Genomic DNA, 14,631 nt, shown 5'->3' on the forward strand with positions numbered 1-14,631 from the left:
GGGTAGGTAGGATAAATAATATAATAGTCCACATGAGGTGGATCACCCACTAAATGTGGAGTGTAACAACAAGATCACACCATAAAAGGTGGAAATTCTCCTACACACACTATCCCAATGTGGTACAAACACCCAAGTGTCTCATACCCAAACTACTATGAAATGCATTTGCTAAGTAAACTCAAGTAAGGTGTAATAATATCCAAGATGAATAATTATTTACACCAACACATACAATAATGATTTCAACCTGAAAGTGTTCATAGATGCTGATTGGGCTGGTAATGTAGATGACCGGAACAACACAACTAGTGGTGCATTCTTTCTCGGTGGAAGACTGGTCTCATGGATGAGTAAAAAGCAGAGTTGTATCTCTCAGTCTACATCAAAAGTGGAGTATGTTGCATCTTTTATGAACTGCACCCAGACTATTTGGATGAAGCATGTATTGAATGGCTTCAAAGTTCCTCTATCTGAACTGGTAAGTATATTCTATGATAATACAAGTGCAATTAACATATCCAAGAATCCAGTTTTATATGCTAGAACCAAGCACTTTGAACTCAAGTATCATTTCTTGAGGGAAAAGGTTCAGAACAAAGAGGTGGTATTGGAACATGTTTCCAGTAAGGAGTAGTTAGCAGACATATTCACCAAGCCTCTATCGAAGGCTACTTTTGCCTATCTGGGAGGTGAGCTAGGGGTGCCGCCCCTTCAAGAGGTAATCTAAAGGTTTGTGCTCCACATCAGTCAGATCTTACTTTGCTACATCTTTTCACGATTGATGTGTTGAAGGATGCTACTCCTCAAGGGGAGCAACATAGTGGAACACGGTAGCGTGTGCCTCCACTTTGGAATTGTTGTTAAAGGGGGAGAAGATATGAAGTGGAAAAGATATCTGTAGTATTAAGAAGAAGATGTGATGCAGAAAGAGAGATATCTTTGTATATTGCCATCAATGCCAAAGGGGGAGATTGTTGGCATATGTGCAGAATATGTTGACATGATGATATTGTGTTGTCATTGATGTCAATATGCTGAAAGAGAATTGGTAGTATGCTAAAGAGTGAACAGGATTATTGAAGGTAAGCAACTAATTGTGAACTGACATATGTGAAAAAGTGAAGCGGTATGCTTGTCCAAGTGAACCGGTATGATGTTGTGAACCGAAACCAGTATGTTGGAATGAGAACTGGTATATGAAATGTTTTGAATCTAGGGTTCATATGGCATAACTACCAGTTGGTAGTCTCAGCTTCAGGGTTTCCGGTTGAAGTGTTTCGAGCCTGTATATTTCAACTGATGGCATTGTGTGATGAGTTAGCATTGTAATAGAGATCAGATTATGTTGCCACGTCAGCCTCGTGCACATGAAGGATATTGAATGAAGGAGATTGATCCTATCTACCTCGGGAATGTGCGAAGTCTCTGCAAATGGTGGAGAACGCATGATGGGTTATCACCTCCAAGAAGTGGTGAAGAATGAATGATGGAGAATGTCTTGAGATCTGTTCAAGACCGTTGTATTCAAATGCAAAGTGTTCAATGGTCAGGATTGAACCGACTAAATTTCTTAACCAAAGTGTTTAGGGTTTAGGGTTTATGCTACCGACCTATTTGTTTCCTATAAGGTCGATGTGGTGTTTCATGCTGAGGTTGTTGGAAAATGTTGTGTGTGTATCTATGTGTAGAGATACATGATTCTTGCCAGACCAGTTGAGAGGATTGATACCTACATAGTGTGTGTGCAGAAGGGAGAAACTAAAGCGGATCTACATTGGCATTAAGTGCTATTACCAGATCATTGTAATACCTATTGATCTCGAATCACTTCAACAGTTGGAAAATCCCTTAACAGGGTAGCTTTAACCAACTTGCTGTAAATCCTTTAACAGGGTGACTCAAAGCCATTGAGTTCATAAAATCCTTTAACAAGGTAACCTCTAAAAGGGTTTAAGCCTTAACCGGGTGATCCCTAACAGGATCGGTTCCTAACAGAACCGTTTGTAACAGTCTTTAACTGGACTAGGCTTCTAATAGAGAAGACTTCTAAAGAGTTCAAAATAGCTTGTGGGTATTCATCCCCACCGTGGTTTTTCCCAGTTGGGTTTCCACGTGAAAAATATATGTGTCATGTGTGATGTCCTTTTCATGTGATGTTTTGTTGTTTTCTATCAAGTGGTGAATCATGTTGATCTAGCAAGTTATTATATCTTTGATGATATATTATCCATTTATGAATAAGGACAAAGTGGAAATGTGGGAGTAGGTTGTATGAAAAGCTAAGAATTTTGACTGGTTCATGTCTTTCATAGTTGCACTGTGTTTAACCGGTAGTAGTCTGGTTTGGACCGGTGTTAGGGATTGCTAGTAGTCAAACCGGTTTAGGAAAAGTTTTTGTGCCTATACTGATTCACCCCACCTCTCAGTACCGGTTTGGTACTCACTATTCATCACTAAGTTATCACAAAATCCATGCTTATATCCTCCCAAGGTCTTACCGGTACTATCAAAGGTTTATACAATCCCACATTCTGATTACTGCCCTTTGTAAATTGACAAACTCTACAACTCTGCACATATCTCTTAACATTCTTATGAATCTAGAGCCAAAAGTACTACTCACTCACCAATGCTACTATTTTGTCAATGCCAAAATGTCCAGCTAAACCTCCACTATGTTTCTCCTTTATCAGATTCTCCCTCATAGAACTCTTAGGTATGCACAACTGAACTCCTCTAACTAACATCCCATCCTAGATGAAGTAATCTAACCATTTTCTTTTGTCTACCATAACCGGTTCTCTACATGCTTTCCAAGAATCTGTAAAATCTAGGTCTTCATCATACAAGGTCTTCAAATCTTCAAATCCTAATATTGTCACTCTCATCTATGTTAGCAAATTTCTTCCTACTCAATGCATTAGCAACTTTGTTAGATTTCCCACTTCTATGCTTCAACACAAAGGTGTAACTCTGCAAGAATTCTACCGATCTCATATGTCTTTGATTCAACTTACTCTGACTGATCAAATACTGGAAGGCTTGACGATTTGTATAAAACACAAACTCCTTAGGCAATAGGTGTCTCCACTTCTTCAAGGCTTGAACTATGGCATAAAACTCCTAATCATATATTGAATATCTCCTTCGGACATCATTCAATTTCTCATTGAAATAAGCTACTACTCTTTCTTCTTGACTCAAGACTGCTCCTATTGTTGCTCACTTGCATCACAATCTACTTGAAATACTTTATTGAAATCTAATATCTAACACATGATGCTCAATCACTTTCTGCTTCAACAGTTCAAAACTTTTGTTTGCTCTGGTGGTCAATTGGAATTCCTTCTGATCTCCTCTCATGGTCTTAGTCATAGGGTTACAAACTGAACTGAAATTTCTAATAAACTTCCGGTAAAAACTAGCCAATCCATGAAATGATCTTACCTCTCCAATGCTTTCTGGTGTAGGCCATTCAACAATTAATTTCACTTTCTCAAGGTCCATCTTCAAACCATCCTCAGATATCACAAATCCCAAATAGACTAACTCATCCTTCATGAAAGTGCACTTCTTGATATTGATCAACAACTTCTCCTCTCTCAACCTCTATAGAACTTGTCTTAACTACAACAAATGCTCCTCTTTTGTCATACTAAAAATCAAAATGTCATCCAAATACGCAATAGAAAACTTACCCAAGAATTTCTTCAACACCTCATTCACCAGCCTCATGAAAGTACTCGGTGCATTAGTCAATCCAAAAGGCATCACCTACCATTCATACAGTCCTTCATTTGTCTTAAATGTTGTCTTCCACTCATCACCTTCTCTGATCCTAATCTGATGATATCCACTCTTCAAATCTATCTTTGTAAAGTATTTTTATCCACTCAAACAGTTCATTATGTCATCCATCCTAGGCAAAGGAAACCGATATTTCACTGTGATATTGTTTATTGCTCTTGAATCAATACACATTCTCCATTCTCCATTCTTCTTAGGTGCTAATACTACTGGTATTGTACAAGGGCTCAGATTTTCCCTAATCAAACCTTTCTTCAACAACTCCTGCACTTGTCTATTCAGTTCTTCATTCTCTATCAATGTCAACTGGTGTGTAGCTTTGTTAGGCAAACTAGCTCTGGGAACCAAGTCTATGCAATGACTAATACTTCTCATAGGTGGCAATCCATCAGGTATATCTGAAATGATGTCCTCATATTCTATTAGCAAATCTCTTACCTCTTTTGAGTGTTCTCCTTTCGATTCTGATCTCTTAGTCTTCTTAAGAATTAAGAAAACACACACAATTTCATGTCTTAGTCCATCCAGGAATTTCCTTCCATCTACTAAACAAATTCTAGCATTCGTACAAACTTCATTCTTCAAAGGTTCCTCCAAAGGCAACAAGGTTTGCTTCATCCCATTGGTCACAATACTGTATGTATTCTTCCTCCCATCATGTACTGTCTGTCTATCAAACTGCCAAGGTCTACCCAACAAAAGATGACAAATATCCATAGGCATAATCTCACAGAAGACTTCATCTTGATAATTCCCAATTTTCAATTTCACCAAACATTATTCACTTACTAACAACTTATGTTCATCCTGAATCCATGCTATCTGGTAAGGCTTAGGGTGTTTCAATCTCTCCAACTTCAACTTATTCACCATTTCTTTTGAAACAAGATTATCTGAACTACCACTACCAATAACAACTTTACAAAACTTACCGAATACCTTACATCTAGTATTGAATAGATTCTTCCTCTGCAAAGGCTCTTCATCTCCTCCTATATGACACAAAGCTCCTCATCACCAACACTTCTCCATCTTTTGATTTATTGTCTGATCCGGTGAGATTTTCTTCCACCACAACTACTCTTCCAGTATTTTTTGTCTTCTTACACTCGAATGCACGATGTCCTTCTCCTCCACACTTAAAGTAGGTTCCTTTGAATGTCGTCTTGTCTTGTCTTCCAAAGTTCTCATTCCGATAACCATCCGATTCTGTCCTCCGGTAGAAATTTCTATCATCCTTCCGATATGAATTACCTTTTTTTCTCACTTCCTTTTCCTTGCTTTGATTTGTACGGGTTCCTCTTCCCCCTTGAAATCTTCCTCCTATAAACCTTCCACCTCTACCTCTCTTTCTTTGCTCATGTCTTTTATTTAACTTCTCTTCTGCCTTTAGGGCATACTGATAAGCCTCTTCAACACTCTCCAATTTGATCATACTCAATTCATCATGTCTAGACATCCACAATCCATTCAAATATCTTGCAAATTGTTCAACTCCATCATCAACATGTTCAGATCTGATGTTCAACTTGTAAAATGCTTCAGTGTACTCCTTCACACTAGATTCCTTTTGTCTCAAATTCTGCAACTTCTAGAACATATCCACTTGATAATTCATTGGCACAAACTTTGATTTCAAATTAGCAATCATCTGATCTCATGTCTTAATCTTCTCTTTACCTCTTCTTTGTCTATCAACTTGAAAATGCTTCCACCAAAGAGATGCATGACCTTTCAATCGGGTACAAGCCTATTTCACCTTCCTCTCTTCTGCAGTGTTTTTTAAAATTGAAATACTTCTCCATTGCTTCATTTGAATCTAACTTCCCATCATATTCTGGTGGGGTAAAATGAGGTATAGTATTCACCCTACTCAAAACCCTTAAAAACCTTTCCTTATCCGAATCAATCATCGGTAGGTTTGCTTGTTCTAGCAAAGCTTCTTCTCCTTCATGTTCACTTACATCTTCAATATGTCAGCCTCTTCTCTAGGCTTTCTCCATGGCTTCTAACCAGGCTTCTATTCCTCACAACATCTCCATCATAGTAGGGTTTGCATTCCCACCTGCTCCAGCATTCCTATCTCCTCTCTGCACCATCGTTCACACTATTCATCTACAACTGTAGGTTAGATATGCAATCCGCCACCCTACAACAAAATTTTAGGACACGCAACCTCTGGAATGAAACTTCGCTCTAATACCACTTGAAGTAGTCACCCATGAGGAGGGACCTCAAAGAGATCAATCCAGACCGGTCAGCAAGAGTAAACATAATGAAAACACAAAGATATGATGGAGGCAATGCAGAACTGATTGTTTTATTGTATGAAATTCGATTACATCCAATTGGTAACAACCGGGTTACAACATACCGGCTCATAGGCCTAGTAGAATAGGTCACAACCGAGACCTTGAATCTTATGATCTATCTACTATGCACAATCTAGCTACTTGTTTCTCTGATCTATTACATTCTAATGTGTAATTACAAATACATATATCAATCCAAAGGATCTAGTCGGCCCAAAAGGGATCAAAACCCAAAGAACAAGACCTAACATCAAAATAACAAGGTTGGCCTCTGCCAAGAGATTCCTCCAAAAATACAAAGGATGAAATGTAGATTGCGGGAAAAGGTCAACCACATGGCAAGGAACATCAAAATCAATGCCCAAGGCTCTGCAAGATTTAGAAGGGGTTCTGGTAGATCACCAGAATAGGTCCAGGCAACTAATAACAAAGGAACAATCGGTAACAGGAAACTGTCATGGAAATCGGTAGTGATATCTTACCGAAAAATGATCCAAATGTGATGCGGTCTGGAAGCAAGAAAGATGATCAAGTCTTCGAGTATAATACAACTCCATAGGATTTGGTGAGCCAAAATTGGGACACACAGAAAGTAAAACTGAAACTACAAACAGAAAGGAAAATGTTTTTGGTTGATGGAAGATTTCTATGAACCGAGGATGCTCTTGCATCATTGACAGTGCACCTAAATGATCCAGAGGATCAACGACATCTAACAAAGAGGGAGCAGTAGGAACACAAATTGTCAAGATAGAAACAACACTAACCATAGAGATATGGATGCCAAGGCTGGGGCCATAGGGGTCAAGTTGACATGAACCACTGAAACAGGGACATCAATTGAAGAGAGGCATGTCAAAGTTGTAGGAGAGTACATAGTCAAGTCTGAATCCAATGGGAAGACAATGAGATGATACCTTTAAGTATCTTTCCACTAGGCAAGATAGGAGAAAAGTCGAGAACCATGAGACTAGGAAGAGAACAAGTGTCAAGTTGCAAAGTATTGTCTATATCTGAGTGAGATCCCTTGATAGTCTAGGAGTTGTATCCACTCTAACTCATAAACCATTAGAGAAATATCAATAGAAATTCATTTGGAAAGGTCCAAATCCACAAAAAATCTTGTAAAGGAGGTATGGGAGAAAAGGTCGGTATGAGGGTCAACTTTAATAAAGCAATCCAATTTGTTGCCAATGGATACATAGGCAATAGATAACTAGAAGTGGATAGGGAGGTAGGAAAGCCTAGCCGAGGTAGGGGAAAAGTCAATAGAATCCACAAGGAGATTGAAAGGGGGAGTCTAAGGGTAGAGAGACAGAGCATGAGAACTCCATTTCCAAAAGGCCACAAAAATACCATGAGCACATAGATAAATTTCTATTTTACTTAACACCAATGAGTTGTAGTGTTCAAAGATCTAAGAGTGTAGCACTGAAAGAGAAAGCCACAATTGGTTAAATATTCCAATGAGTGCTAGTTTTTCAAAATATGAAATGCAGTCCAAAATCTCCTTGCTTAAAACCACTTCCGAGATAAAGGAGACTCGGCGGAGGCCAAAAGATATGGTATTTTGTTTACTACAACAAATAATTTAAGGCTACTAAGATACACTAATAATTATTGGGTAGGAAGTATAGATGATAGAAAGAGAATATTTGGATATGTGTTCCATTTGGGTTCAAGAGTCATTTCATGGGCTTACAAGAAACTACCTATAGCTTCTATTTCCATAGTTGAAGCTGAGTATATAGCAACATGTCAGACTATTTGGATATAGAGGATCTTAGTAGATTTGAAAGAAGAACAAGATGATAGCACAATACTATTTTGTTATAATGTATCATCAATTCCCTTGACAAAGAATTCAGTCTTCCATGGATGAAGCAAACCCATTGAAATTGGATATCATTTGTTAAGAGAGCTAATTGAGTATGGAAAAAAAAAAATTTAGCATTGTAAGTTTGAGTAGCAACTTGCAAATATTTTTATAATGTCACTCATAAGAAATAGTTTTGAGTACTTGAAAAGCAAATTGAATAGATGATAACGACAAGAATCACAAAATTTCAAGACTAAAGAAACATACACCGTAAACACCAATATTATAGATATTTATATTCCAACTAATTTATTTTTAAATTTTGTTATTATACATAATTTTTTATTATAATCTAACATACACATTAAACCTACTTTATTAACTTATTATACTATATATATTATCTTTAATCTCATTATCGTTTATAAATATTATGAGCATAAATCTCAAATTTCAACAAACCAACCCACCCATCTACTCGGTCATCTACCATATCCAGCTTGATTTTGTATTTAATAGGTTTGATGACGCACTAAGTGCTCCCTCATCCTTTTATGTGTAAAATATATATTGTAAAAGTGAAGCAGCAATACAATTAATAAATTACAGATAGAGGAAATGACCATCAAATCTCAATTTCAAACTTATATGCAACATAACTGAATATTACTTGAAGATAGTTCAATTTTGTTAAATCTGAAAATAGTAAAGTTTTATTAGTCATCCATTCCATTTTCTACGAAAATTTGAAATGGAGGAAAAGAAGAAAACTCACATTCTGTAAATATTTCAACTCAATGTTATTATTTTACGCACATTCCATACTGATATATAATCCATTTTGACTGTTAGATATTGCAACCACAAAACTTTATAAACAAACTTTTTTCATTAAATTCTGTATAAAACATCTTTGAACTGTCCAACAGCTTCATCATTTAGCTACAGACTATATTTAGAATATAGAATGTGAATAAAGTTACTATTAGTATTCTCCTATTGCATATAATATGTCAAATTGACATGGTCAAATCCAAGTTAATAGTGTTTCCTGTTCTAAAGCCACCTGTAATTGATCCATGGTGACTTTCTGGACAATTAATCATTTTGTTAGCAGCAAAATCATTGTGAGGAATCTCCCATTGTTTTTTATTCTGTTGAGAAATAGCTGTTTTCCCACTCTTCTGATTCGGTCTTTCTACCAATGATGGTTCCGAAGGGACCCTCCAATTTAATGGTTGTTGAATATTTATTTGTTGACATTGCTCATTTGATAATAATAAGCGAAGAAAATCCTCCAAGTTGTTGGCCTGTCAAAGAGAAACAATAAATTGAAAAGAACCCAAGAGAAGAATTTAATATTTTATTGATGTATCAAAGACTACAATATATTTATTCATGTAGATTTCAAAGAGATAGACTGCGACAGGGAATCTAAAAACTTATTCAAAACAACCTCCATGTCATCTCCCATTAAAATAGAGAAAAAAGCTTGAAAATGAACGTAGTACAAATTTATTATATTAATTCTTAAAACTGACCTTGAAACTTGTCTGTGATGACGCCTGGTTCAAATTTCCTTGGTTGCAACCATGGGTTGTACTAGAATTCTCTGAAGGCTTGAATATTTTCCTTTGATCATGAAATGCATCTTGTATAATTTGATTCATATTATTTTCTCCATAGCTTTTCAGTAGAGGAATATGACATTGACTCGAAACCGAACCATCTCCGAAGTTATCATTTTGCATGTGATTTTCATTGCTTTGGCTTATTAGTGCATGGTGACCTGTTGAAGTAGTGTTTTCCAGATCTGTAACTTCTTCACCTGCCGTGCCAAAATATTCAGCCTCTTCGGTCAATAACCTGTGCCAACAAAGGAGAGAATATGATACAAAATATATGAAACAAGAAGATTTTCCAATGTGAAAGAAATAAAATCCTACCATATAATAGAAATTATGTTTTGTGTGGACTGGAATAAAAAAAGAATGAAAAAGAATAGTATATATGAATCAGAAAGAAGAGAGGATATATCTAGTTTTATACTTAAGTTGTAACTGTAGTGTTATGAGTTTTTATAAGTGGATCTTAGTTGTAACTTGGGATTTTTTTATGTCTTTTTATTATTATTAATGGAATAATATAACATACGTTCATAAAGGTAAGTTGAAAAAGGTCAGATTGTTAGAGTCTACAGTGAAAAACTTAAAACAAATCATAAGAATAGGCAGCTACATGACAATAACTAATGCACTAGTCAAAAGATAGAGGGGGTCCTAAATATTTGTTTTACTAAATACATCATGGGATCCAAAAGTGTCAATGGAAAGATCCCAGCCAGAATTACAGTCATCTTCATTTATTTATTTTCATTATAATGTTAATTATCCTAAATAGAGAGTATAGTAGCCCAATAAGAAAGGGATTCTTTTAGTATTTGGCCAACTAGTAAACCCATGGCTATGAGCTTGGTGAGAAGCAAAGTGGTTGTAAGGGTTGTGACCATCTTTGATGAATTCAGTCATTGGCTCTCATGAGAGACATTGTAAAGCATGAGAACGTGTATCATGGTTTTTATTACTATGATTGTGTCATGAATGATTATTACAAGGTCAAGAACATCCTTGACTAAAGGCAAGAGTTAAAGGAACTCTAGCATCTTTGCACAAAGCATTACCCCAATGACTCAAAAGAACGTTAAGATGTGCCACCTCAAGTACAACCTTGTTAGCTTGCACCTAGATATGTATAAGAAGATTGGAACAAATTATTACCTTCTTATAAACTGAAAAATTAGAATCAAATGAATTTTTATAAAATAGAAAAGAAGTTCTATCCTTCCACATGTTGAAAATAATTTTCACCTTGAAATGGTGCCAAATTTTAGTATGTTGAAAGGGGACTTAGGTCAATCCCCTAGTAAACCCACATACCATGAGAACAACTCTAGCTAAAAGGGTTTGAAAAAATCATAAGTCTAGACATACACAACGTAAGTCTTGGTATCAAAGAAGTTGCACAGGGTCTTCCTAATTTAATTAAAAAATGGGCATTGGAAATCCTTTAACATCATACAAGTTAATCCATAACTAATTGTTAGAACTTGGTATCAAAGAAGTTGCACGGGGTCTTCCTAATTTAATTAAAAAAATAGGCATTGGAAATCCTTTATCATCATACAAGTTAATCCATAACTAATTGTTAGAACTTGGAATACAATACACCAAACAACATGAGAAAGCTTCAGCTCTAGAATAGCCAGCCAAATAAGTTGAAACCTATAGTAGCAAGTGCTCAAAAGAGGACAACTATGTAACTACCTCTAGTTTAATGTAGGCACCATAGGTACAAGTTCGGAGAGAAGTAGGAGTAGCTCTTTTGAGACTTGTAATTATGATATGATGTGTAAAAATGTCACTTCTAATATTTACATATTGGCTTGAAATATTAAATAGTAGATATATGAATTACATCTTGAGGAACACAAATAATAACAACATGGAAGCTTACAATGTCCAAGTTTGACAAAAAAATATTATCTTTCATTTAAGGATATGTAAGAAAATTCTCATCCTTCTAGAAAAAAGTCTAAAAGAGTTTTGATTCCCTTCTTAAAAACACTCATTGAAGCGCGGACCCACAAATTCCTAGCTACACAATCATCTTGATAAAAAACAATAGGATGCCATTATATAGACTATTGATTAATAAAAAGCCAAGAGGAAAATTCATTTCAATTCTAGACCAACAACAGTTTGATGGCTTCCTAGTCTCTCAAAATGCTTTTCATCACTAAAGTACCTAAATTTAGATAGTTTTCTTCATGAAAAGAAGGGTTTGTAGGTCAATCCCCTTCCAATAATGTCTACCATAGAGAATTCCTTTAATGTTGCAATGAAGCAAAAAAAAATAAAATTAGACGTAATTTACTTAAGAGCTTAGATAATTTACTTGGCACAAAAGGATAATCTTTGTTTTTGAGTATAAATCAAGCCTATCATTTCAAAGTTATGAGGGAAACAACAAAAATTCCAAGCTACATGCTCAAAATTCATATTAATCTCATATTATTCCCAAATAAATTTCCTAAGAATATTTTTGAGTTTTAGGTAGGATGATTTAGAAGGAACCTAGCATGAGTAGAAAAACATTAGTAGTTATCAAAATATTTGAGTACACATAGAATTTCCCTTCCAACAATATATTCCTAGTATCCAATAACCCATGTACTTTTAAATCATAAAAATAAAAACCTGCCATAAAGAAGATGGGGATGATTGAAAAGAGAAAAAAAAATCCAGGAATTTACAAATATCTCCATGATCAATCTAACTCCAACAAAAGTGTCAAGCTAGGGTGTCCTAGGGGAGAAGAATTTCATATAATATTGATTTTCTACCATTAAAATTAACACTTTATAGAAAAGATTTAGACAATGTTAGGGTTTATTCATGTTAAATTTATCATCCAAAAGAGTAATAAAAGAACATCACTAAAATACCCATTGACTAGTTGAATTGAGGAATTAGGCAAATAAATGCTTGTAACAAAAATTTAAGAATACAATTGTTCAAAAGATATGTAAAGCCCTTAGTAGCAATCACATAAGGAGTATGGGCTAAATGGCATCTTTGATGGATGAACCTCAAGCTTCCAAAGGCACTAGATTGCTACCCATGGATACAGAGAGAGGAAGGGGCTTGCATAATGCAAAAAATTACAAAAGTAAGAACCAGTTCTAAATTTTGAATCATAGAAAGAATTAAAACCCACTCAACTACCTTATGGAATTTTTAAAAAATAAGATTGAAAACATAGCCTACTATTACAATCTTTGATTCTATTTCAAATATTCCCAAACTATAATAATATTTTATAGATTATATCTCAATTTATTAAGGATATGCTATTGTAGAAGGAGATGGCATAACTCGAAAGGAAAATCCTTGTTGATGAACTTACATGAGATAGTAAGAATAATAGTCAATCTTCAATTATAGATGTCCTCTGGATCTCTAAACTTAGATATCAACTTGATATTTTCTTTCTTTATATTTCTCCCTAAATAATTAGAATAAAAGGCTTCAAAGTAAACTTTATATGAATCCTCTCCAATTGAATCCTATAGAAAATTCATAAAGAAATATTTCAAATTTGGGAGATTTATCATTGAGCATAATTAAAAAATATCTTCTTAAAGATTAGCAAGAGTTAGTATATAATTGCAAAAGTATTGTTGTGAATGGGAAATATTATAATAAAAAACATAAAATGTTGTTACAAAGCATGAATTTATTCATGATAATCATCTTGAGATTTACATAGCTATTCATACTTATGAACAAAATCTTGAAGGCTATCCTTAAATTAATAATGCTTTAGGAAGTGTGGTAGGGAGATAGATCTTAGAATATTCATTTAGAGAGTAAATCTTGTTCTTTGAGTTCATATAGACAAGCTTTAACTCAAGCACTTATAATTGTATAATTATTAATAATTTGCTTCTTATGATGTAGTTCAACCACTCACAACTACAAATTAGGTGTAGATGCTTGAGCTTCTAGTGCAATAATGGCTTGGTAGAGACTCAATATGCTAGCCTTGTATGAGTGGTGGTAAAACTATTGTAGTTGGAAACCATAAAGTCAAAGAAATTGGCAAGTTGTTTAGATAGCTATATTCCATTAGAATCGTTCAAACTTTTCTATTGAGTGGGTTGATGTTCAAGGTTCAAGACACTTTAGATATGAACCAACATGAGTTGATGATTTAATAGGAAAGTTTTTAAAAAAATAGGTTTTACTAACCTTGTGTTCCGTAGATTTCCATTTAATACAAAGTAAATGGTAGAGTGGTCTAAAAGAATATCTTGGAAAGGATCCACCAAAACAAAAATTAGAAAAATTCAAAAAAAATTACACTAAAATCATATCATAATCAAATTATTCATATAATAGACTAGACTTCACCAAGAGATTTCTCTACATTGTTTATGACAATGACTCATGTTGGGATTACAAAGACCTCATTTATCATACATAAAATACCAAGCTTTATTTTCACAAACTATCTAGTGCATGAGGCGTGTACTATATTCATCACATTCGATATCCATCAGATTAACGTCATAGAATCCAAGTACTGGCAATCACTAAATCAGCAAGTTAACACGAAAGGAAAAGTCTTTCAATAGCATCATTAGATACATATAAATTAGCAAATCAAAAGGAATTATTGTAATACTAAAAAGAGGCCATAATACTCATTTAACGGGGTTACATCCATGAGAACCTAAGAGAGAAAGGTGATGACTCGTCCAGAGCCTACATCATGGTTATTACATACAAATATACTAGCTACAATTGAAGATTGATTATATGGTTACGAAATAAAATTTAAAAATTCATTATCAATGGGTAGCAATCTAGGGCCTTTGGGAGTTTTAGGTACTCCAAATCATATTCTTCACAATATTCTGAAGCGGATATTGTGTTCTGGGCATTCTTGCCACCTGGCTAGAGCGAGTGAAGCTGTTACTAAATGCCTGCAATGCTTCCTATGTCAGGCATGCGAAATATGAGAGGGGTAGGAATTTGCCTGCAAAGACCGACTCTCATGAAGTTGATGCAGCTTTTGAAGGCGAGAAGCTTTTGCGTGATCAGAGTACTCACAAAGGGGCTGAGTTTT

At 35.0% G+C, this 14,631-nt stretch overlaps 1 protein-coding gene across 1 annotated transcript in view; it reads right to left on the reverse strand.

The window, feature by feature from the left end:
* Positions 1-8,842: 8,842 nt before the first annotated feature.
* LOC131062435 (uncharacterized) overlaps positions 8,843-14,631 on the reverse strand; it is a 33,415-nt gene continuing 27,626 nt past the window's right edge. Inside the window, exons 5-6 of the mRNA XM_057996095.2 lie at positions 9,483-9,807; positions 8,843-9,251 (exon numbers count right to left, since the gene is read on the reverse strand). Coding sequence (XP_057852078.2) covers positions 8,955-9,251; positions 9,483-9,807 — 622 coding nt within the window. The 3' untranslated portion in view covers positions 8,843-8,954. The remainder of the gene's footprint in view (positions 9,252-9,482; positions 9,808-14,631) is intronic.

This window comes from Cryptomeria japonica, chromosome 8 (genome assembly GCF_030272615.1).
Source record: "Cryptomeria japonica chromosome 8, Sugi_1.0, whole genome shotgun sequence".
NCBI lineage: Eukaryota > Viridiplantae > Streptophyta > Pinopsida > Cupressales > Cupressaceae > Cryptomeria > Cryptomeria japonica.